The sequence below is a fragment of the Myxine glutinosa genome, chromosome 11 (genome assembly GCF_964187855.1).
Source record: "Myxine glutinosa chromosome 11, kmMyxGlut1.1, whole genome shotgun sequence".
NCBI classification, from domain to species: Eukaryota; Metazoa; Chordata; class Myxini; order Myxiniformes; family Myxinidae; genus Myxine; species Myxine glutinosa.
This window is the reverse complement of record NC_136271.1, coordinates 85423077-85446609: the sequence shown is the minus strand read 5'-3', so window position 1 is coordinate 85446609 and position 23533 is coordinate 85423077. Positions and strand designations below refer to the sequence as shown.

The following is a 23533-nucleotide window of genomic DNA, read 5'->3' as shown; positions in this document are numbered from 1 at the left end:
GCCGCCTCATACATTTGCGGGATTTTCAATGATATTCATGGGATTTGCCTCGCCATTTGCGGGACTTTCATCGACCTACGCGGATTATCGTCGACATTCTCTGGATTTGCCTCGCCATTCGTGGATTTTGTCTCACCATTCGCAGCTTTTACCTCGCCATTCGCGGTTTGGTCCTCTGTATTCACGGATTTTTGCGAATTGGGAACCTATCTATCCTCCCCTTTTCCATTGAAACAACGCCCCGCTATTCACGGTTTCTCCAAGAACGTATCCCCCATGAATAGCGGGGTCCGAGGGTATTGTGGAAGACGAGAATAGAGGGAGGATCCCTCTGAAGATACGACCATACGTGGAAGTCACGGGTTGACTACATCCTAGGCCTATGCACTACCGCAAAATATGAATGCCCCCATTGCTTTGTACTGCTCCTGAGTCCTCCTGATGTAAGGCTACGCACGGTCCCGCAATCAGATGGTCGCTATTGGACCATATTGATGACAGCCAGGGTCATATCCCTGGAAATGTACAGGTAACTTCCTTCTTTTGCAATCTCAGGTATAAGTGCTAAGGCATTAAGTGCTACGGCATTAGTGTTAGGTGGTGCAGCTGCTCCAGCTGGTCTTAATTGAGACCTTGTGTGTCCCTGCACTGCTGCAACTGTACAAGTTCAACCCGAATACAAAGAGGATGGTCTTTCTCTAGTCGGGAAGCAAACATGCTGCAGTCGCCATGCCTATAGCTGCCAATGGCTGCTGCTATCTTGCAACGTTGTTGCCGCATATGCATGTATGTCTGTACTTGTTACTTGCCGCATTTTCCCATCTTTATGGCCCTCAACCTCCATTTTGGTGTTGGGAGCTGCAGATTGGCAAACGGTGGGCCCTCGTTGGGGAGTCTGTGAAATGCTATAGTGTCCCCTCCCTCCCTCACCCAACTCTACTGATAAATAGGAATCACTGCCTGAAACCCCTTTACAGAATTGAAACTAATAGTTGCACATGCTTGAAAACTCATGAATCATGCATATATTACAATGAAGTAGTGAGCTGACTGTCAAATGATTTAAAATATAATTTTCTTGCTGCAATTCAGCTTCGTTTCGTTTTGACTATAGATTTTGTTCATTACTTATTTGCTCTTCACTGGGTGCTTAAAAAGCATCTCCATAATATCTATTATATAATACAAACCGTGGTGTCTGTCCGTGCATTTGTCTGTCCCCTATTTGCAGTAGCCGCTTCCCACACTTCATTTGAAAAGCTGCTGATTGGTTATTTTGCATTTTCATTTCACTTTTCTTGATGGATTATATATAGTCAGTCACTTGTTGTTCCTTCTAGTAATCTTTAAAATCACCATGAAAGACTGACTTGACATTTGTTGTCAGATCATTATTTTGGGACCATCACTGGTAATATGTAACCTGCCGCACGGTCGTGTTGTCGGTGACTAAACCGACACCTCTCACTGGCTTTCCTCATGGGGTGGGTGACTGTGACACCATGCCAGGACTAAAAACAACACCTGACAAGGGACGGGCAGATAAACTCCCAAGGGGGACAAATGGCCATCCAGTGCGGAGATGGTGTCTCCTAAAAATCACCGAATGGGGGTCGGAAATTTCATTTTCCCACCTGGCCTAGTTACCACCTTCTGCACAGTGGTCCTGTAAAGAGGTTTCCTTGTTTCACGACTATGTGAAGGTTTTGCCAGTGTTTACAATTCGTGGCTCTGTCTTGTTTCGGGCAAATGCCATTTACAAAAAACAACAACATCTGCATTAAAGTAGATTTAATACCAATCTTCATGGAGTAACACACAATTTAAAATGGTTAAATGTTGCCCTCCTTTTCGACAAATTGAACCTCCGCCGCCAGATGTTGCATCAGCATTTTGTGGTGCATGGCATAAGTAGTTCCGGGCTTTGGTTGTGAGTGAAACCGAGAGTGCAACACAATTGACCTTTTTAGTCGGTCCATGAAATAATTTAAATTGATAGATTAACTTAAATTTTTCCCATCACTGGGGACGGATACTTTTGCTGGTATGACTCGTGTGTGTATATATATATGTCGGAGTAGGAAGACAAATTGAGCAAATGAAAGATCGGGGAGTTGGAAACAAGGGGGAAAGCAAATTTGAAGGAGAATGGAGGAACATGGGTGAGGTAAATCCAAGCATTAGGCCTTTGTTTCACATTGAATATGTAGATGAAGTTGTACAAGTATTTTTTGTACAACTGGTGGCCTGTTAAAGTGAGCTTCATGTTGTGCTTGCAGCATGTGCTTCCAATTATGTGGAACTATGAATAAAGCAGAATTTCGAGCTATGCAGTTAATGCATCGTTGCTTTTGAATGCACAGAATGGAGGCCTTGTGTGACTTGTGTTTACAGATATTGTTTTATTTTCCTATCTTTCTTTTTCCACCCATTCATCCGCACTGTGCTCCAGTCCATCTCTTACCATGTGCTTCTTGGTTAGGCCATCGCTGGAAAACCAGCTTGTGTCGTGGCCGTGCCATTCACAGTGGGTACCTGTATAATCTTCCTTGGCTTGCTAATACATGCTGAGCATGGTGCATGTCGCCCTGCAGCTTTTAGTCATAGTGTCCGCAGTACAGGCCAGACTCGTATTTTATTACATTTATAGGGAAGTTATTACCAACACCAACAAAGGTGGACCGAGGATTATGTCTGTGAGCAGGGGATCTCAAAAATGTGTGGATGGATTCAGACGAAAATTTGGTTTTCAGGTTGGGTGTGACAAGGATGAATTGATCCAATTTTGGTGAACATCCGGATCCAGATCTGGATACTAGAATTTAAAAGTGATTTTTCACCAATGAGAGAGGGTCCAAAAACGTATCTTAAAATGGTATCTTAAAATGCAAGGTATCTTAAAATGTTATGGACACATCGGGACAAAAGTTGGTGGATGGGTTGGGTAGGAGACAAGAACAAGCGGATTCGATTTGGTTCAGGTGTCGACCCAGATCCGGCCTATCGGTGGATACAAAACGTAAACTGTTCAACCTGGCGGAGGTATGGGCTCTACCGAGTACCGTTCTAGTTTTAGACATTGAATAATGCTGTTGGTGAATTTTGTAGTTAATGCGACAGCAAAATCAACTGAGATATAGCACGAGGATGTTTGAGCATCGTTGTTGATGGTCCACGGCACGAGGCATCTCTGCTGCGGAAACATTGCGTTTGAGGCCAATTGTTAAATTTCAGGTGATTGTTGTTTGTTTTTAATCATCATCGATCTGAACAAGTGCAAATTTCCATTAATCTAAGAGGTGTGCACGTGTTGGTGGATATTTTGTGGTAACCAGCACTTGACGTCCCTTGTCACTGTACATCGATGAGGTAAAGCCAATACCGGTCGCAAATATTTTTTATTGAAGATTTATTTTGGATGTGCTTCAACAGAAAATACCTTTATTAGTCCTTTTTCATGCATGGTTCTTCAGGCATGGATTTGACGTCATTGCCTATTTTTATATTCCTGTTTGTTTTTTTAATGCAAGCTTCCGGCCTCCATTTGTTCCTGTTTTTCACACAATAGTTGTACAGAACTTTGTGAAAGCAACCTTTTGTAACCAGATGTTCTAATGCAAGTCACCTTTTTGGTGCAAGGTCACAGCTTCAGCAGCGATGCGTCCACTGGAACTGGGGGAAGTGAGATGGAATCTCCGATTCCAGGTGGTCATGGTGCCGAAGAAGAGCACGAGGTGGTCAGCCTCACTACCATGCACATAGATTCGGAAAACAGCAGCCTGAGCCAGCAGCACGCTTCTGCAGAGACTACCACGATGACTGGTGTGTACCTAAAAAGTATTAGTTCCTTTGTGACCTGGGAAAGCTGCAAATTAAAGTGAAGTAGTAAATGAACACAAATAGACATCCTATTACCATGTCTTGTTGCAGAATCGGAAGAGGGCGCATCGCGAGCCCATTCGCGATCAAGCTCGCGGACGCACACGCCATCGCCGACCTGCTTCGATGGTCCCACTGGAAAAGTGCTGGAGCTGAATTCGGATGACCATCTGCACCATTCAGTTCTAAACACACCTGATGACCTTGGTGTGTAGTTTTATATATTTTCCTTCTGGTGTCGCTTAAATATTGATTTGGCCTTGTATTCTATACCACATAGTATAACTGGGACCCTTTGAATTTACTTTCACTGAAGTTCTCACACTCTCACACACAAATCTCACGCTCTCACTTTGTCTCTCCGAAAAGACCGACTGGACAAACCTCCCATCTACTTTCTCAACAATCCTCTCCAAGAAGTTTTGGCACTCAAACTTTCGGGTCTCACTATCTGCCATGATCTTTCCTGGGAAAACCACATTTCCAAGATGGCCTCCAAGGGCCAGTCACCAACTGCGCATCCTCCATCTTGTGAAGTCCTTCCTTGACTCCACTGAGCTCCTCACCACATACAAGGCTTTCATCTTTCTGGAAATCTTCTCTATCTCTTTGCTGGTGATTCAGACTCTCTGGCAAAATCCTCTCTATCTCTTTGCTGATGACTCTGCTCTTTGCCGCTCCATATCTCAACCCTCAGATCGGCAGGCAGCATCCTCCTCACTCTCTGCAGACCTGCACAAAATCACAGACTGGTCAAACAAGTGGAACATGTCTTTCAATCCTGACAAATCTCTCACTCTTACTATGTCTCTCCAAAAAGACCGACTGGACAACCCTCCATCCACTTTCTGAACAATCCTCTCCGAGAAGTTCTGTCACTCAAGCTTTTGGGTCTCACTATCTGCCATGATCTTTCCTGGGAAAACCACATTTCCAAGATGGCCTCCAAAGCCAGTCGCCGATTGGGCATCCTCCGTCGTGCGAAGTCCTTCCTTGGCACACCTGAGCTCCTCACCACATACAAGGCTTTCATCTGCAGCTCAATGAAATACTGTTGTGCTCACCTTCACTTCTTCATTCCTCTTTTCTCCCGCCTCTGCAACAAACGCCCACACTCTTCAATCCCTCTCCTCATTCCAGGTCTTTAAACCAGCTGTTCACCACCAAAATCTTGATCTTTTCTACCCCCATTAATACACCCTAAATCCACCTCCTTCAAATTCCGATTTCTTTCCTGAAATTCCTTGTAGTATCCATCTTGTTTTTCCTGCGTACCCCGCCCCATCGCTCTCGCTTCCACAGATCTCCCGATGCCCCTGTTCCCTGCTGTGTGTGTGTGTACGTGTGTGTACGTGTGTGTGTGTGTGTGTGTGCGTGTGTGTGTACACGTGTGTGTGTGTGTACACGTGTGTGAGCGTGTGCATGCGCATGCATGTGTTTCTGTTCAAACAGTTTTGATTTTTTAGCTCACCTGGGCCGAAGTTCAGGGGAGCTTATGCGATGGCGCGTTGTCCGTCTGTCAGTCCGTAAACACTTGAAACTTCACTTGCATTAAAACTTCACTTGTTTGTTTACTGCATTAAAAAGATCGGGGTCTAAGGGGTCTACTGGGGGTCAAAGTTGATGTCGACAAAGTTGATGTCGACCAAAAAAAATAGGAATTTGCTTTTCCTCTGAAACTACACACACTATTTCGATGAAACTTGACCACAACCTCCATCACCCATGATGTACCAACGTTTGTTCGCGGCATTAAAAAAAACTAGGGCATGCCCGTACTATATATATGCCCGTACTATATATCTATCTAAAATTATATCCCCCCCCTCTATTTACATGAAATGGTTTGGTCCATTCGCAACGCCAAAGCGAACGGCGAACGGCTTGCGAGTACAGTGACAATCCCCCCCCTCTATTTACATGAAATGGTTTCGTCCATTCGCAACGACCACAGAACCCCCCCCCTCTATTTACATGGAATGGTTTGGTCCATTCGCAACGCCGGCACACGCGATCGTTCGCTGCTCTCTGATTGGTTGAATCGTTTTTTGGACATAGCTCGGTAAGTAATTGTCCGATTAATATGAAACCTTGAAAAGGCACATCCTCGGGTCCCCAGCAATATACCTGGCAAGTTAAAAGTATATCGGACCCGTGGTTGTCGAGAAACAGCGGTCACAGACAAACAAACGTACAGACAGAGATTACTGGAATTATAGATAGACTAGGGCATTGCCCGTACTATATCTATATCTAAAATTATATCCCCCCCCTCTATTTACATGAAATGGTTTGGTCCAAAGCGAACGGCTTGCGAGTACGGTGACAATCCCCCCCCTCTATTTACATGCAATGGTTTGGTCCAAAGCGAACGGCTTCCGGAGTTTGGTAAAGAAATCGCCATCGCGTGCACAAACGCGCAGGAAAGCGAATGAATCGCAAATTCGGTTTTATTAGTTTTAAAACATAGTTTAACGCCAACATAGTTTGCAAACGTGAAATAAATGAATACGCTCTCAAATGTGCCATCCGAGGCAGAGTGTGTCCTCCACGTTCGGCACACGCGATCGTTCGCTGCTCTCTGATTGGTTGAATCGTTTTTTGGACATAGCTCGGTAAGTAATTGTCCGATTAATATGAAACCTTGAAAAGGCACATCCTCGGGTCCCCAGCAATATACCTGGCAAGTTAAAAGTATATCGGACCCGTGGTTGTCGAGAAACAGCGGTCACAGACAAACAAACGTACAGACGTACAGACGTACAGAGATTACTGGAATTATAGATAGACTAGGGCATTGCCCGTACGTGGGTGCCCGTTCCTTGCCAAAAAAAAAAAAAAACGCTACCCGTACGCTCTACCCCGCCCGTACGCCCGTAAACAAAAAATAACAACGCTCTTCGCTTCCGCCCTTCGCTCTGACTGAATTGGGAGAAATAATGCGCATAAGAAATCGAATTACGTACCGTAATGGCGGTCAGCTCGTAACGCGCACACTGTCCGGAAGTTCGCATATCGCATATCTATCTATCTATCTATTAATGCCCATTTATTCAATTATCGCCAACGTATTTTGGCTTTTTGCAATTTAATCGCAAGGAAAAGTAGAAAGAGAAGAGGGAAAAAAAGAAAAGCCTTGCCTTGCTGCAAACAGCTGCTGCAAACAACAACAACATGGAAGGCTGCACTGTCCGGAAGTTGGCATATCGCAGTTATGATTATTTTAGTGTTAATGGCCAATTATTCAATTAGCGCCAACGTATTTTGGCTGTTTGCAATTTAATCGCAAGGAAAAGTAGAAAGAGAAGAGGGAAAAAAAGAAAAGCCTTGCATTAACGCATTAACGCTTGCATTGCATTAACGGTTCGGCACACGTGATAGCTCGCTGCTCTCTGATTGGTTGAAGCGTTTTTTGGACATAGCTCGGTAGGTACTTGTCCGATTAATTACAAACCTTGAAAAGGCACATCCTCGGGTCCCCAGCAATATACCTGGCAAGTTTCAAGTATATCGGACCCGTGGTTGTCGAGAAACAGCGGTCACAGACACACAGACACACAGACAGACACACAGAGATTGCTGGAATTATAGATAGATGTGTCGCTTTGGGGATCTCCTTGGGGTTGCCCACCAAAATAGGTATTTGCTTTCTTCTCTGAAACTACACACACGATTCTGATGAAACTTAACTTAACCACAAACTTAATCACCCGTGTTGTACCAAAGTTTGTTCCTGGCATTAAAAAAATCGGGGTCTACTGTGGTCTACGGGGGGGCTTGCCCCCTAAATAGGTATTTTTTTGTTTGTTTGTTTAAAGTCTTATGATTATGTTCGTATGATTCTCCATGCTGCTCTGTCTTCTAGCAAGCATTGAAATTGGTTTAAAATACCTTTAGTCGGTGAGTATATTGTTCAATGTACCAGGTGAGCACCAGGGGAATTGCCCCTACGTTTGTCATCATCATCCAATCCTATGCCTGCTTGTTCCCTCTGCAGAGATGACGGATCTAGTCACCGAGGACAGCAGCATTATGTCTGGAGGGAGCCTGATTGGTTGGCACGCCGACGTAGCCACAGTTCTTTGGCGCCGAATCCTCGGAATACTGGGCGATTTGAACAGCATCAAAAACCCTGAGTTTCATGCTCAGGCCTTGGACTATCTTTGTGAGCTGTGGCAGAACCTTGCTAAGGTAGGTAACTCTATATGCAGGAGCTGCTTTGAATGAAACGGTTGAGAGACTTCTTGCAAGAATCGCATTACAAGGGTCACCCTCAAAATATATTCCTCCTTTCAACCCCCCCCCCCCCCCCCCCCCCCTCATGTGCAGATGAGAGACAACCTCGGCATCACTGCAGACAACTACAGCTCTCCTCCTACACCCACACTCATTCCTCCACTCCGTATGTTCACACCGTGGTTGTTTAAGGTACGTAGTGAGCAGATGATTGTCTGTATGTACGTAGAAAGCAGAGTAAGCAAATATTGTGACCAATGCATGGCCGAGGTGCCCAAAGGGAGCAGCAAATAATTGGACATTTACCAAGTACTGAACTAAATTTGCAGCAATGTACAAACATGTCGTGTAAATCCGACATCATGTCCACCTGGTGGGTGCTTGAATTCATGTTGGCACCAGATGCTAATGGAACTCCTGCTGTCAGGTGTCCAGTTGTCACATATAACTGATATTCTGTTCAAGAACTGTCAAGCTCCATTGTGAGCTGATGAACGATAGCTCATTAGCATCTGCGGTTGTGTCTGAGGAACGATAGCCCACTAGCATCTGCGGTTATGTCTGAGGAACGATAGCCCACTAGCATCTGTGGTTATGTCTGAGGAACGATAGCCCATTAGCATCTGTGGTTGTGTCTGAGGAACGATAGCCCATTAGCATCTGTGGTTGTGTCTGAGGAACGATAGCCCATTAGCATCTGTGGTTGTGTCTGAGGAACGATAGCTCATTGGCATCTGTGGTTGTGTCTGAGGAACAATAGCGCAATAGCATCTGTGGTTATGTCTGAGGAACGATAGCCCACTAGCATCTGTGGTTATGTCTGAGGAACGATAGCCCACTAGCATCTGTGGTTATGTCTGAGGAACGATAGCCCATTAGCATCTGTGGTTGTGTCTGAGGAACGTTAGCCCATTGGCATCTGCGGTTATGTCTGAGGAACGATAGCCCACTAGCATCTGCGGTTGTGTCTGAGGAACGATAGCCCATTGGCATCTGCGGTTATGTCTGAGGAACGATAGCGCAATAGCATCTGTGGTTATGTCTGAGGAACGATAGCCCATTAGCATCTGCGGTTGTGTCTGAGGAACGATAGCCCACAAGCATCTGTGGTTATGTCTGAGGAACGATAGCCCAATAGCATCTGTGGTTGTGTCTGAGGAACGATAGCCCAATAGCATCTGTGGTTATGTCTGAGGAACGATAGCCCATTAGCATCTGTGGTTGTGTCTGAGGAACGATAGCCCACTAGCATCTGCGGTTGTGTCTGAGGAACGATAGCTCATTGGCATCTGCGGTTGTCTGAGGAACGATAGCGCAATAGCATCTGTGGTTATGTCTGAGGAACGATAGCCCACTAGCATCTGTGGTTATGTCTGAGGAACGATAACCCATGAGCATCTGTGGTTGTGTCTGAGGAACGATAGCCCACTAGCATCTGCGGTTGTGTCTGAGGAACGATAGCTCATTGGCATCTGTGGTTGTGTCTGAGGAACGATAGCGCAATAGCATCTGTGGTTATGTCTAAGGAACGATAGCCCACTAGCATCTGTGGGTGTGTCTGAGGAACGATAGCTCATTGGCATCTGCGGGTGTGTCTGAGGAACGATAGCGCAATAGCATCTGTGGTTATGTCTAAGGAACGATAGCCCACGAGCATCTGCGGTTGTGTCTGAGGAACGATAGCTCATTGGCATCTGTGGTTGCGTCTGAGGAACGATAGCGCAATAGCATCTGTGGTTATGTCTAAGGAACGATAGCCCACTAGCATCTGTGGGTGTGTCTGAGGAACGATAGCTCATTGGCATCTGCGGGTGTGTCTGAGGAACGATAGCTCATTGGCATCTGCGGGTGTGTCTGAGGAACGATAGCCCACTAGCATCTGCGCTGGTGTCTGAGGAACGATAGCTCATTGGCATCTGCGGGTGTGTCTGAGGAACGATAGCTCATTGGAATCTGCGGGTGTGTCTGAGGAACGATAGCCCACTAGCATCTGCGGGTGTGTCTGAGGAACGATAGCTCATTGGCATCTGCGGGTGTGTCTGAGGAACGATAGCTCATTGGCATCTGCGGGTGTGTCTGAGGAACGATAGCCCACTAGCATCTGCGGTTGTGTCTGAGGAACGATAGCCCACTAGCTTCTGCGGTTGTGTCTGAGGAACGATAGCCCACTAGCATCTGCGGTTGTGTCTGAGGAACGATAGCCCACTAGCATCTGCGGGTGTGTCTGAGGAACGATAGCCCACTAGCATCTGCGCTGGTGTCTGAGGAACGATAGCTCATTGGCATCTGCGGGTGTGTCTGAGGAACGATAGCTCATTGGAATCTGCGGGTGTGTCTGAGGAACGATAGCCCACTAGCATCTGCGGGTGTGTCTGAGGAACGATAGCTCATTGGCATCTGCGGGTGTGTCTGAGGAACGATAGCTCATTGGCATCTGCGGGTGTGTCTGAGGAACGATAGCCCACTAGCATCTGCGGTTGTGTCTGAGGAACGATAGCCCACTAGCTTCTGCGGTTGTGTCTGAGGAACGATAGCCCACTAGCATCTGCGGTTGTGTCTGAGGAACGATAGCCCACTAGCATCTGCGGGTGTGTCTGAGGAACGATAGCCCACTAGCATCTGCGGTTGTGCCTGAGGAACGATAGCCCACCAGCTTCTCCGGGTGTGTTTGAGGAACGATAGCCCACTAGCATCTGCGGTTGTGTCTGAGGAACGATAGCCCACTAGCTTCTCCGGGTGTGTTTGAGGAAGGATAGCCCACTAGCATCTGCGGTTGTGCCTGAGGAACGATAGCCCACTAGCTTCTCCGGGTGTGTTTGAGGAACGATAGCCCACTAGCATCTGCGGTTGTGTCTGAGGAACGATAGCCCACTAGCTTCTCCGGGTGTGTCTGAGGAACGATAGCCCACTAGCATCTGCGGTTGTGCCTGAGGAACGATTGCCCACTAGCTTCTCCGGGTGTGTTTGAGGAACGATAGCCCACTAGCATCTGCGGTTGTGTCTGAGGAACGATAGCCCACTAGCATCTGCGGGTGTGTCTGAGGAACGATAGCCCACTAGCATCTGCGGGTGTGTCTGAGGAACGATAGCCCACTAGCATCTGCGGTTGTGTCTGAGGAACGATAGCCCACTAGCATCTGCGGGTGTGTCTGAGGAACGATAGCCCACTAGCATCTGCGGTTGTGCCTGAGGAACGATAGCCCACTAGCATCTGCGGGTGTGTCTGAGGAATGATAGCCCACTAGCATCTGCGGTTGTGTCTGAGGAACGATAGCCCACTAGCTTCTCTGGGTGTGTTTGAGGAACGATAGCCCACTAGCATCTGCGGTTGTGTCTGAGGAACGATAGCCCACTAGCATCTGCGGGTGTGTCTGAGGAACGATAGCCCACTAGCATCTGCGGTTGTGTCTGAGGAACGATAGCCCACTAGCTTCTCCGGGTGTGTTTGAGGAACGATAGCCCACTAGCATCTGCGGTTGTGTCTGAGGAACGATAGCCCACTAGCTTCTCCGGGTGTGTTTGAGGAACGATAGCCCACTAGCATCTGCGGTTGTGTCTGAGGAACGATAGCCCACTAGCTTCTCCGGGTGTGTCTGAGGAACGATAGCCCACTAGCATCTGCGGTTGTGCCTGAGGAACGATTGCCCACTAGCTTCTCCGGGTGTGTTTGAGGAACGATAGCCCACTAGCATCTGCGGTTGTGTCTGAGGAACGATAGCCCACTAGCATCTGCGGGTGTGTCTGAGGAACGATAGCCCACTAGCATCTGCGGGTGTGTCTGAGGAACGATAGCCCACTGGCATCTGCGGTTGTGTCTGAGGAACGATAGCCCACTTGCATCTGCGGGTGTGTCTGAGGAACGATAGCCCACTAGCATCTGCGGTTGTGCCTGAGGAACGATAGCCCACTAGCATCTGCGGGTGTGTCTGAGGAATGATAGCCCACTAGCATCTGCGGTTGTGTCTGAGGAACGATAGCCCACTAGCTTCTCTGGGTGTGTTTGAGGAACGATAGCCCACTAGCATCTGCGGTTGTGTCTGAGGAACGATAGCCCACTAGCATCTGCGGGTGTGTCTGAGGAACGATAGCGCAATAGCATCTGTGGTTATGTCTAAGGAACGATAGCCCACGAGCATCTGCGGTTGTGTCTGAGGAACGATAGCTCATTGGCATCTGTGGTTGCGTCTGAGGAACGATAGCGCAATAGCATCTGTGGTTATGTCTAAGGAACGATAGCCCACTAGCATCTGTGGGTGTGTCTGAGGAACGATAGCTCATTGGCATCTGCGGGTGTGTCTGAGGAACGATAGCTCATTGGCATCTGCGGGTGTGTCTGAGGAACGATAGCCCACTAGCATCTGCGCTGGTGTCTGAGGAACGATAGCTCATTGGCATCTGCGGGTGTGTCTGAGGAACGATAGCTCATTGGAATCTGCGGGTGTGTCTGAGGAACGATAGCCCACTAGCATCTGCGGGTGTGTCTGAGGAACGATAGCTCATTGGCATCTGCGGGTGTGTCTGAGGAACGATAGCTCATTGGCATCTGCGGGTGTGTCTGAGGAACGATAGCCCACTAGCATCTGCGGTTGTGTCTGAGGAACGATAGCCCACTAGCTTCTGCGGTTGTGTCTGAGGAACGATAGCCCACTAGCATCTGCGGTTGTGTCTGAGGAACGATAGCCCACTAGCATCTGCGGGTGTGTCTGAGGAACGATAGCCCACTAGCATCTGCGGTTGTGCCTGAGGAACGATAGCCCACCAGCTTCTCCGGGTGTGTTTGAGGAACGATAGCCCACTAGCATCTGCGGTTGTGTCTGAGGAACGATAGCCCACTAGCTTCTCCGGGTGTGTTTGAGGAAGGATAGCCCACTAGCATCTGCGGTTGTGCCTGAGGAACGATAGCCCACTAGCTTCTCCGGGTGTGTTTGAGGAACGATAGCCCACTAGCATCTGCGGTTGTGTCTGAGGAACGATAGCCCACTAGCTTCTCCGGGTGTGTCTGAGGAACGATAGCCCACTAGCATCTGCGGTTGTGCCTGAGGAACGATTGCCCACTAGCTTCTCCGGGTGTGTTTGAGGAACGATAGCCCACTAGCATCTGCGGTTGTGTCTGAGGAACGATAGCCCACTAGCATCTGCGGGTGTGTCTGAGGAACGATAGCCCACTAGCATCTGTGGGTGTGTCTGAGGAACGATAGCCCACTAGCATCTGCGGTTGTGTCTGAGGAACGATAGCCCACTAGCATCTGCGGGTGTGTCTGAGGAACGATAGCCCACTAGCATCTGCGGTTGTGCCTGAGGAACGATAGCCCACTAGCATCTGCGGGTGTGTCTGAGGAGTGACAGCCCACTAGCATCTGCGGTTGTGTCTGAGGAACGATAGCCCACTAGCTTCTCTGGGTGTGTTTGAGGAACGATAGCCCACTAGCATCTGCGGTTGTGTCTGAGGAACGATAGCCCACTAGCATCTGCGGGTGTGTCTGAGGAACGATAGCCCACTAGCATCTGCGGTTGTGTCTGAGGAACGATAGCCCACTAGCTTCTCCGGGTGTGTTTGAGGAACGATAGCCCACTAGCATCTGCGGTTTGTCTGAGGAACGATAGCCCACTAGCTTCTCCGGGTGTGTTTGAGGAACGATAGCCCACTAGCATCTGCGGTTGTGTCTGAGGAACGATAGCCCACTAGCTTCTCCGGGTGTGTTTGAGGAACGATAGCCCACTAGCATCTGCGGTTGTGTCTGAGGAACGATAGCCCACTAGCTTCTCCGGGTGTGTTTGAGGAACGATAGCCCACTAGCTTCTCAGGGTGTGTTTGAGGAGCGATAGCCCACTAGCATCTGCGGTTGTGTCTGAGGAACGATAGCTCATTGCCATCTGCGGGTGTGTCTGAGGAACGATAGCGCACGAGCATCTGCGGTTGTGTTTGAGGAACGATAGCTCACTAGCATCTGCCGGTGTGTCTGAGGAACGATAGCCCACTAGCTTCTGCGGTTGTGTCTGAGGAACGATAGCCCACTAGCATCTGCGGGTGTGTCTGAGGAACGATAGCTCACTAGCATCTGCGGGTGTGTCTGAGGAACGATAGCCCACTAGCATCTGCGGGTGTGTCTGAGGAACGATAGCTCACTAGCATCTGCGGGTGTGTCTGAGGAACGATAGCCCACTAGCACTTGATGTAGTCAATTTTATTTTCCACAATTTTCAAATAGCTGTGATTCATTAAATTTTTCGGTTTTCTAATTTTTTTCCATTTTTTATTTGTTATTTATTTATTTATTCAATTGCAATTTTTATCAATCTTCAAATATTTATTTTGTTATTTGATTTTAACCCCCCCACCCCCCTATTTTTCAATGATTTACATATGTTTCAATTTTCAATGATTTAATTTTTCCATTCTTTATTTACTTATTTGGTTATTTATTTGTTTGTTTATTTATTTAACTCTTGAGTTTTTCCCATTATTTAAATTTTTATTGATGTGGTTTCTGAAAGGAGACATTAGTGATTGGTGTCCGTGGTGTCCTGCTTTTTAGGGACAAAAAATGTTTGTTTTCATGATGAGGCAGAATTTCAAGTTCTACCAATTGGCTAATATTACGAGCTATATTGAGAACCATTAGCGATCTCCATTCGTAGCTCTCTAGTTGCTTGGTTGCAGTCCCAGTATATCTCCACTCATCACTCTTCAGTTGCTATGTGGCAGTTCCTGTCTATCTCCACTCGTGGCTCTGTAGTTGCTCGGTGGCAGTTCCTGTATATCTCCACTCACAGCTCTGTATTTGCTAGGTTGCAGTTCCTGTCTATCTACACTCGTGTCTCTCTCGTTGCTCGGTGGCAGTTCCAGTCTATCTCCACTCGTAGCTCTGTCGTTGCTAGGTTGCAGTTCCAGTTTATCTGCACTCGTAGCTCTCTATTTGCTGGGATGCAGTTCCAGTCTATCTCCACTCGTAACTCTCTATTTGCAAGGATGAAGTTCCAGTCTATCTGCACTCGTAACTGTCGAGTTGCAAGGTGACAGTTCCAATCTATTTCCACTCATAGCTCTCGAGTTGAAAGGTGGCAGTTCCAGTCTATCTGCACTAGTCTTTCTATCGTTGCTTGGTTGCAGTTCCAGTCTATCTGCACTCGTCTTTCTATCGTTGCTTGGTTGCATTTCCAGTCTATCTGCACTCATCTTTCTCTCGTTGCTAGGTTGCAGTTCCAGTCTGTCTGCACTCGTCTTTCTCTCGTTGCGAAGTTGCAGTTCCAGTCTATCTCCACTCGTCTTTCTCTCGTTGCTAGGTTGCAGTTCCAGTCTATCTGCACTCATAGCTCTCTTGTTGCTTGGTTGCAGTTACAGTCTATCTGCACGCAGAGCTCTCTCGTTGCTTGGTTGCTGTTCCAGTCTATCTGCACTCAGAGCTCTCTCGTTGCTTGGTTGCTGTTCCTGTCTATCTGCACTCAGAGCTCTCTAGTTGTGAGGTTGCAGTTCCAGTCTATATTCACTTGTTGCTCTCTAGTTGCGAGGTTGCAGTTCCAGTCTATCTCCACTCATCGTTCTATAGTTGCTAGGTTACAGTTCCAGTCTTTCTGCACTCGTAGCTCTCTAGTTGCTAGGTTGCAGTTCCAGTCTATCTCCACTCGTAGCTCTCTAGTTGCGAGGTTGCAGCTTGTCTCTCTGCACTCGTAGCTCTCTAGTTGCTTGGTTGCAGTTCCAGTCTATCTCCATTCGTCGTTCTATAGTTGCTAGGTTACAGTTCCAGTCTATCTGCACTCGTAGATCTCTAGTTGCTTGGTTGCAGTTCCAGTCTATCTTCACTCGTCGTTCTATAGTTGCTAGGTTACAGTTCCAGTCTATCTGCACTTGTAGCTCTCTAGTTGCTTGGTTGCAGTTCCAGTCTATCTCCACTCGTCGTTCTATAGTTGCTAGGTTACAGTTCCAGTCTATCTGCACTTGTAGCTCTCTCGTTGCTTGGTTGCAGTTCCAGTCTATCTGCACTCATAGCTTTGTAGTTGCTAGGTTGCAGTTCCAGTCTATCTCCACTCGTAGCTCTCTAGTTGCGAGGTTGCAGTTCCATTCTATCTCCACTCATAGCTCTCCAGTTGCTTGGTTGCAGTTCCAGTCTATCTCCATGCGTCACTCTCTGGTTGCGAGGTTGCAGTTCCAGTCTATCTGCACTCGTAGCTCTCTAGTTGCTAGGTTGCAGTTCCAGTCTATCTGCACTCGTAGCTCTCTAGTTGCTAGGTTGCAGTTCCAGTCTATCTGCACTCGTAACTCTCTAGTTGCTAGGTTGCAGTTCCAGTTTATCTGCGCTCGTAGCTCTCTAGTTGCTAACTTCCAGTTCCAGTCTACCTCCACTCGTACCTCTCCAGTTGCTTGGTTGCAGTTCCAGTCTATCTGCACTCGTAGCTTTCTAGTTGCTAGGTTGCAGTTCCAGTCTATCTCCACTCGTAGCTCTCTACTGGCAAAGTTGCAGTTCCAGTCTATCTCCACTCGTAGCTCTCCAGTTGCTTGGTTGCAGTTCCAGTCTATCTGCTCTCATAGCTCTCTAGTTGCTAGGTTGCAGTTCCAGTCTATCTGCACTCGTAGCTCTCTAGTTGCTAGGTTGCAGTTCCAGTCTATCTTCGCTCGTAGCTCTCTAGTTGCTGGGTTGCAGTTCCAGTCTATCTGCACTCGTAGCTCTCTAGTTGCTAACTTTCAGTTCCAGTTTATCTCCACTCGTAGTTCTCTCATTGCTAACTTGCAGTTCCAGTCTATCTCTATTCGTAGCTCTCTAGTTGCTAACTTGCAGTTCCAGTCTATCTGCACTCGTACTGCCCTACTTTGACAAAAGGAAGCAATTGCCTGAAAGGAGTTTTCTTGTAAATGAGGAAAATGTGTTTTTCTTTCTGCTCTCTTTGGCAGAAATGCCAAATATCAGAAATGATATCTCAGAAATGGAGGGTCGTGTTACTTTATTTTGTGTCCGAACGTGTAGAGCATACCTCAAAATACCTCAAATACCCTAGAACAAGTGATAACTCAATTTAGACAAAAATGACAGTTGCTTCCTTTTGTCAAAGTAGGGCAGCGTAGCTCTCTAGTTGCTAACTTGCAGTTCCAGTCTATCTGCACTCGTAGCTCTCTCGTTGCTAACTTGCAGTTCCAGTCTATCTGCACTCGTAGCTCTCTCTCGTTGCTAACTTGCAGTTCCAGTCTATCTGCACTCGTAGCTCTCTAGTTGCTAACTTGTAGTTCCAGTCTATCTGCACTCGTAGCTCTCTAGCTGCTAACTTGCAGGTCCAGTCTATCTGCACTCGTAGTTCTCTTGTTGCTAGGTTTCAGTCCCAGCCTATCTTCACTTGTAGCTCTATAGTTGCTAGGCTGCAGTTGGTTTAGAATCTTACTCAATTAGCATCATAAAAGGCACCCAGCAACGTAGCAACTAGAGAGCTACGATTGCAGATAGACTGGAACTGCACCCTAGCAACTAGAGAGCTACGAGTGCAGATAGACTGGAACTGCAACCTCGCAACTCGAGAGTGACGCATGGAGATAGACTGGAAATGCACAAAGCAACTGGAGAGCTACGAGTGGAGATAGACTGGAACTGCAAGCCCATGCGTCGAAGGCACCCAGCGCCGTGCGGCAAGCAATGAAGACGGCCTTCTTTCGGGCTCCTCGAGGTTTTCCCCCGTCTTCGTCCCTGTGACGATCAGCCTTCAGCCCACCACGAACCCAGCAGTCGTAGCTCCTTCGTAATTGTCGCACCAGCTTTCCTCCAAAGCACACAAAATATATCGGCACACCAAACGCACAAAAATGGCGAACTTCTTGTCCAAGCCATGGCAAAAAGCGCACTCTCCGTCTTCCCTCTGCGAGAGGCATTCGCGTTCCTCGGGGCGTGGCCTGCCGGTGTTTTCTCTCCGTCTCCTGATTCTCCGCCTCTTTTGGGCGGGGCCTTTTCCTTCTTAGGTCCATGAGGGTGGGCTTAGTGTCTGGGAACCTGCTTGCTTGTAGTTGGTGGTTGTTGTTGTTTAAATGTTGTGCATTGCCAGCCGTGGCAGAAAAAACGTTAGGGGAAAGTTATAGAGGGAAGGCATGCACTGGGGAAAACTAGCCTTAAACCCTATGACTAATTAGCACTGCATCACCCCTCTTTAATATACAATTAAACAACATTAAGCTACATTCTCCTTACTTAATTACTTAATACATCGAAATGCTCCTGCACGTCACGCGGTTCATGCTACTTCATATACAGTTCTACCTCTCCTACGGTATTCTTTTATCTACCTCCCATAAATGTAACAATATTACCCAATTTTCCAGTTTTAATTGTTGGGGCAAGTTTTAATTTTCCTTATAGTTTATTTTTATTAATAGATAGATATAATTGACTATCTCTGACAATTTTCATTGCCGGCTGTCTTCAAGCATCTGTATTTATTTTTTAATTACCCTCAAGGCTAAAATACTTTTAAACATTGTAAGTCATAAGTCATGAGCCATGACTACACAAGTGTTTGGAAAACTTTTGTAAATTTGCATGCCCTTATCCCAAGTCCGTTGAGCAAAGTGATTCTGTAACCTGTCAGTCGTATAATCCCTGCTTTGATTTTTTTTTTTTTAAAGGCTACGACATTGCCCGACAATTGGAAGCAGGGAAAGCTGCACGCATACAAACTGATTTGCCTCATCATGACGAGGAGACAAGACATGCTGCCTAACATTGATTTCCTGGTTCACTTCTACAACATCATGCACTACAGTTTGCTCAGCTCAGATCAGGTGGTTGCTTCTTTCGCTTCTATGGAATGTTATGCCCACTCAACCAACTTTCCCAATATACCTTATGAGCAATTCTCGTACCAAAATAAAAATATATTTCTTTGAAATCTTGTTGATCATTTTGACCTCTTTGTGACCAGTGTCTATGGTCATGGAAGAACACTGAAAGGATCAGAACTGGTTCGAACAGAAAAAATATATATAATTTTAGGGATTGGGGAAAACACACCAACAGCTGGGTTGAGGAACATAATAGAGGGATACTTGGAGAAATATGGGATACGGGGAGGTATGAGAGTAAGAGGCGGACACCATGCTTCAGCGAGAAGATGAAAGAGGGTGGGTTGAGCGGGAAGATGGGAGAGCGGGAAGATGGGAGGGGAGAGATGGGACGTGAGGGTTAACATGAGGTGCAGGGATGCTGAAGATGGGGACACAAACAAGGGGTGGGTGTTGGGAGGACGAGGGTGTGTATGAGGTGGAGGGTACTGGCATGTACTGGCATGAGGGGTTTGACAACGCTTATGAACATGAATGGAGAGTTGATGTTCATGTGCAGACAAACTCTGCAAACTAGATTTCTCATGATCCCCATTTTTTATACAAGAAAAAGTACCCAGCGTAGTAACAATGAGTCGTTTCCTCACGGGAATATGAAGAGTGGGGGGGGGGGGGGGGGAGGGGGGGGGGGATGAGGGAAAAGAGGAGGGAGGGGGAAGGGGAGGGAGAGGAGAGAAACGATAGGGGGATTGGGGAAGGGAGGTGGGGAGAGAGGAAGGTTAGTATACCACCGTTTAGAGGCCATTTTTCCCCGCAAAGCGGGGGTTGGCCTTTTCGGGGACCGTGGTAGTTGTTGTTTTTTTGGTCCCCTTTTTGAAGCAATGTTTTACGGCCGGATGCCCTTCCTGACGCCAACCCTTTTTGCCGCCTTCAACGACAAACAGGGAATTACCAGTGAACTGGTACTCAATTAGCCGACCTCGGAAGGATGACAGGCTGCGTCAACCCCCCTGGCATTAATTCGGCGATCGACCGAGATTCGAACCCAGGATCCTAGGATCCTAAGCCGGCACCCTAGCCGCTAGCCCAACACCAGTATATCGCACAAAAATGTTAGTCAATAAAAAAAATGGGTACATAAAAACAAAAAAGGGAGCTCTGTCTACTGTAATGCCATGGCTTGCAGAAGCAGCCTGCATAGCGTTCACCAAGTGGTGGGTAATCATTTTCAAAAATGGTGTTATAACACACCCAAACTGCCCCGGCCTTGTGACTAATTAATTAAGTACACAGGTATTTCTGACTTCATTTGTAGAGCCCTCGCCAAGCGGCTTAAGCACTCCAACGAAATGGGTGATAAGGAACGGCTGGCTTGTATTAGCGGTAGCAAGCTGATTGCTTCTGGTTTAAATGGTCGAGGAATTTTAAAAACAGATTGCAGGTACAGTGTAGTGACACCATGGAAGTATGAAAAATTATTATTAAGTTAAATAAATAAAACAAAGCGGGCGTAACCCCTCAGCCCATGCATGGTGAAAGGAAGCACTGATGATAATTTGTTATTTGAAGCGAAGTTGTATACTGAGTAGGATTTTGCAGTAAAGAAATTTCATGATAGTGGTGATGTGTGGATATAATGTAGCTTTCCACGTAGCTTTCCAGCGGTGCTTGCAGGTCAAAGGTTTTGCCATCAAAACGCCTGAGTACCTGAGGGTCGGCATGTCGACAGAAGTTGGTGACCATTCTCTCTTTGGTCACATCAGGCACACGGTCATCGAAGAGGGCAGCTTCACTCGGTCCATCACAGCCGCTACTTTTGGAGTGATGACCGTGCGGTGGCGCTTGCGCTTGGGGGACGGCGGCTGCAGCTTTGGTCGGTACTCGTCGTCGTCGTTTTCGCTGCTCTCCTCTTCGCTGCTGGAGGCAGTCCCTGAAGGGCGGCTGTTTCAAAGGAACTTGGCAAAGCGTTTGCCTTTTGCTTTCGCGAGTCCTCGGCGGCCTTGCACTGTTGCTTGCGGGTTTCTTTTTGGGCTTGCATGACATCCATCCCAGACATAGAACAACTCTGTGGGTCGTCCCGCTGCATGAGGAGAAACTGCTTGTCCTCCTCGTTCTTCATTAGCGTGAGTGCATCTTGATGAGCAATGTCGAAAAGATCATGTAGGTCTGCCATGAATATTTCCTCCTTGGCGCAGTCTGAATCTCTCTTTCGGCCGCGATTCTTCTTCAGAAGGAGGTAAGCGTTACATTGCTTTGTGAGCTTGGTTGCGGCGTTATCAGGACGCTGGGTGGGAATACCGGCTTTCTCCCAGAACTCATTGACAGCTTGGAGTGTGAGTTTCGCGCTCTCTCATACACATCCCGTTCTCCACATGGTGGTGAGCAAAGAGCCGGAGCACACTGCCTTTTTTAGGCAAACCGGCACCTTGGATACTGGACTAGGCTTTTCCGAGAAGCCAAACTTCGGACGAACTCGTTGTCGTTGACATCGTGCGTGCCTCACTACATCCATGAGACGGAATGAATCAATAACTGACAAAATTCTTTATATATGACAACGACATTAAAGCAGAAGATTGAGGTCGTCCAATCACGACAGTTGGAGGCAAATTCAAATATTCAAAAAGTCACTCACAAAACGCAGGCAGAAACATAGATATCTACAACAACAGACAGCGTAGAAAATATCACACTAAACAATGGAAAGAATACACGCACTCAACTGACGACAACAGGGTATATAACAACATAAACATTAAAAGTCGTCATTTGGAGTGACCTCTAAATGTAATCCAATCGTCTTGATTTTTAATTTTCCAACTCCTATGATCTAATGGAACAAGGGAATCGGGTAGGATCGGTATATTTCAGACTTTGAGATTTTACCCCATAGGCTTGGGCCAGCCTAATATACATATATGGCAAAGCGTGTTATCTATGGAGGAGATAGACCTAATGTATATATATGGAGATAGACCTAATGGAAGGGGTGCAATGAGGGGTTGTTGAAGGCATGGACGAAAGTAGTGTTGCATGCAAAGGGTAACGGTCTATGGACTGAGCGTTTGTGCATTAGACAGGTTTCAGTTGGAAACCTTGTGAAGAAGAAGAGGAATAGATCATGATGAGGAATAAGGTGGGGTGCTCCTTAAATGCTATAATGAAAATAATAAATGCTTTTAGAGTAAGAAGCAATTAAATTCTACCAAATAAAGAAACAAATAAAAGAATACATCTCTCTCGCCATTCTCAGAGAGCCTCCTCAGCATCGACGAGTCTGGCATTTCACTCAGGCCAACTGGCATGGTCTTCAAGCAGCCATCAAACATCTGGACTGGTTTCCCATCTCTACTGCCTCTGACATCAACTCATCCTGGGAATTCTTCCAAAGTAAACTGCTCTCTATCTCTCATGCACAGATTTATCCCATCTTGTCTTCAGTTGTCATACCTTTCCTCCTCCCATCCATGATACACTGAATCTTGTGGTGAGGCAGTTGCCCTAAAACAACTTGCCTTCACCTCATGGAAGGCAAATCCAACTGACGGCAATCTCCATTCCTTTCACAAAGCTCGGAACAAGTGTTTGTCCTCAGGAGAGCAGTAAACGATATCTCTCTAATGTCAAGACTAAACTCTCAAACCTGTCTCCCTCTTCCAAATCCTGGTGGCATCTGGTCAAATCTGTTTCTGGTGTTTGTTCCCCCTCCATCCTCTCCCTTACCTCAAACGGCTACACAGCTGACTCCGTACATGAAAAGGCTGAATGCCAAAACTCTGTGTTTGCCTCAAAATCTTGTGTCCCAACCCCATCTCTCTCTGTACCCACCGTACCAGTCGTATCCAGCTGCTCCTTGACTCTGTGTCCTCTCCCGACAAGGTGGAGAGGTTTCTGTCAAACCTCGACTCTGGTTCTGCAACTGGACCAGATGGCATCAGCCCACTGGTCCAAAAATCCTGCTTTGTAGCTCTATCTCACTCTCTCTCTCTGTTCTCTTCACCCTCTCTTTTGCTCAAGGTAATCTTCCATCTCCTTGGAAATCAGCCAACATTTCTGCTTTACACAGAAAAGGTGCAAAAACAGATCCTTGCAACTGCAGACCAATCAGCCTGCTCTCAATCATCAGCAAGGTCATGGAATCCATCATCGTTTCTGATATCAAATCGTTCCTCTTCTCCAATCGCTTGATCTTGGATCATCAATTTGGATTCAGACCAGGTCATTCTACTCTGGACATGCTGCTTCTGCTGTCTCAACAATGGATGGAGGTCCTCAACATCAAATAGGAAATCAGAGCTGTCTCCCTTGACATATCTCGTGTCTTCGCACCCCGCTCTGCTCACGAAACTCTCCTCTTATGGTATCCATGGTAATCTCCACGCATGGCTTGCGCACTTCCTCTCCTGCTGTAATCAATGTGTGGCTGTCAATGGAATTCTCTCTTCCCATTTTCATGTCCAGGCTGGAGTTCCTCAAGGCATTGTGCTGGGCCCTGTGCTTTTTCTGGTCTTCATGAACGATCTCTCCGACTCTCTGGAGAATCCTCTCTATCTCTTTGCTGATGACTGCATTCTCTGCTGCTCCATATCTCAACCCTCAGATCGGCAGTCTGCAGCCTCCGCACTCTCTGTAGACCTGGACAATATCACAAACTGGTCAAACAAG

The 23533-nt window shown here is 47.1% G+C and overlaps 1 protein-coding gene across 4 annotated transcripts in view; it reads left to right on the top strand.

The window, feature by feature from the left end:
* Nucleotides 1–23533, top strand: part of LOC137416855 (ral GTPase-activating protein subunit alpha-1) — a 344184-nt gene that overhangs the window by 168144 nt on the left and 152507 nt on the right. For all 4 annotated transcript variants that reach the window (XM_068102513.2, XM_068102512.2, XM_068102510.2 and 1 more), the window contains 5 exons: nucleotides 3640–3822; nucleotides 3931–4086; nucleotides 7877–8070; nucleotides 8209–8307; nucleotides 18713–18868. In XM_068102513.2, the coding sequence (XP_067958614.2) occupies nucleotides 3640–3822; nucleotides 3931–4086; nucleotides 7877–8070; nucleotides 8209–8307; nucleotides 18713–18868 (788 nt within the window). The remainder of the gene's footprint in view (nucleotides 1–3639; nucleotides 3823–3930; nucleotides 4087–7876; nucleotides 8071–8208; nucleotides 8308–18712; nucleotides 18869–23533) is intronic.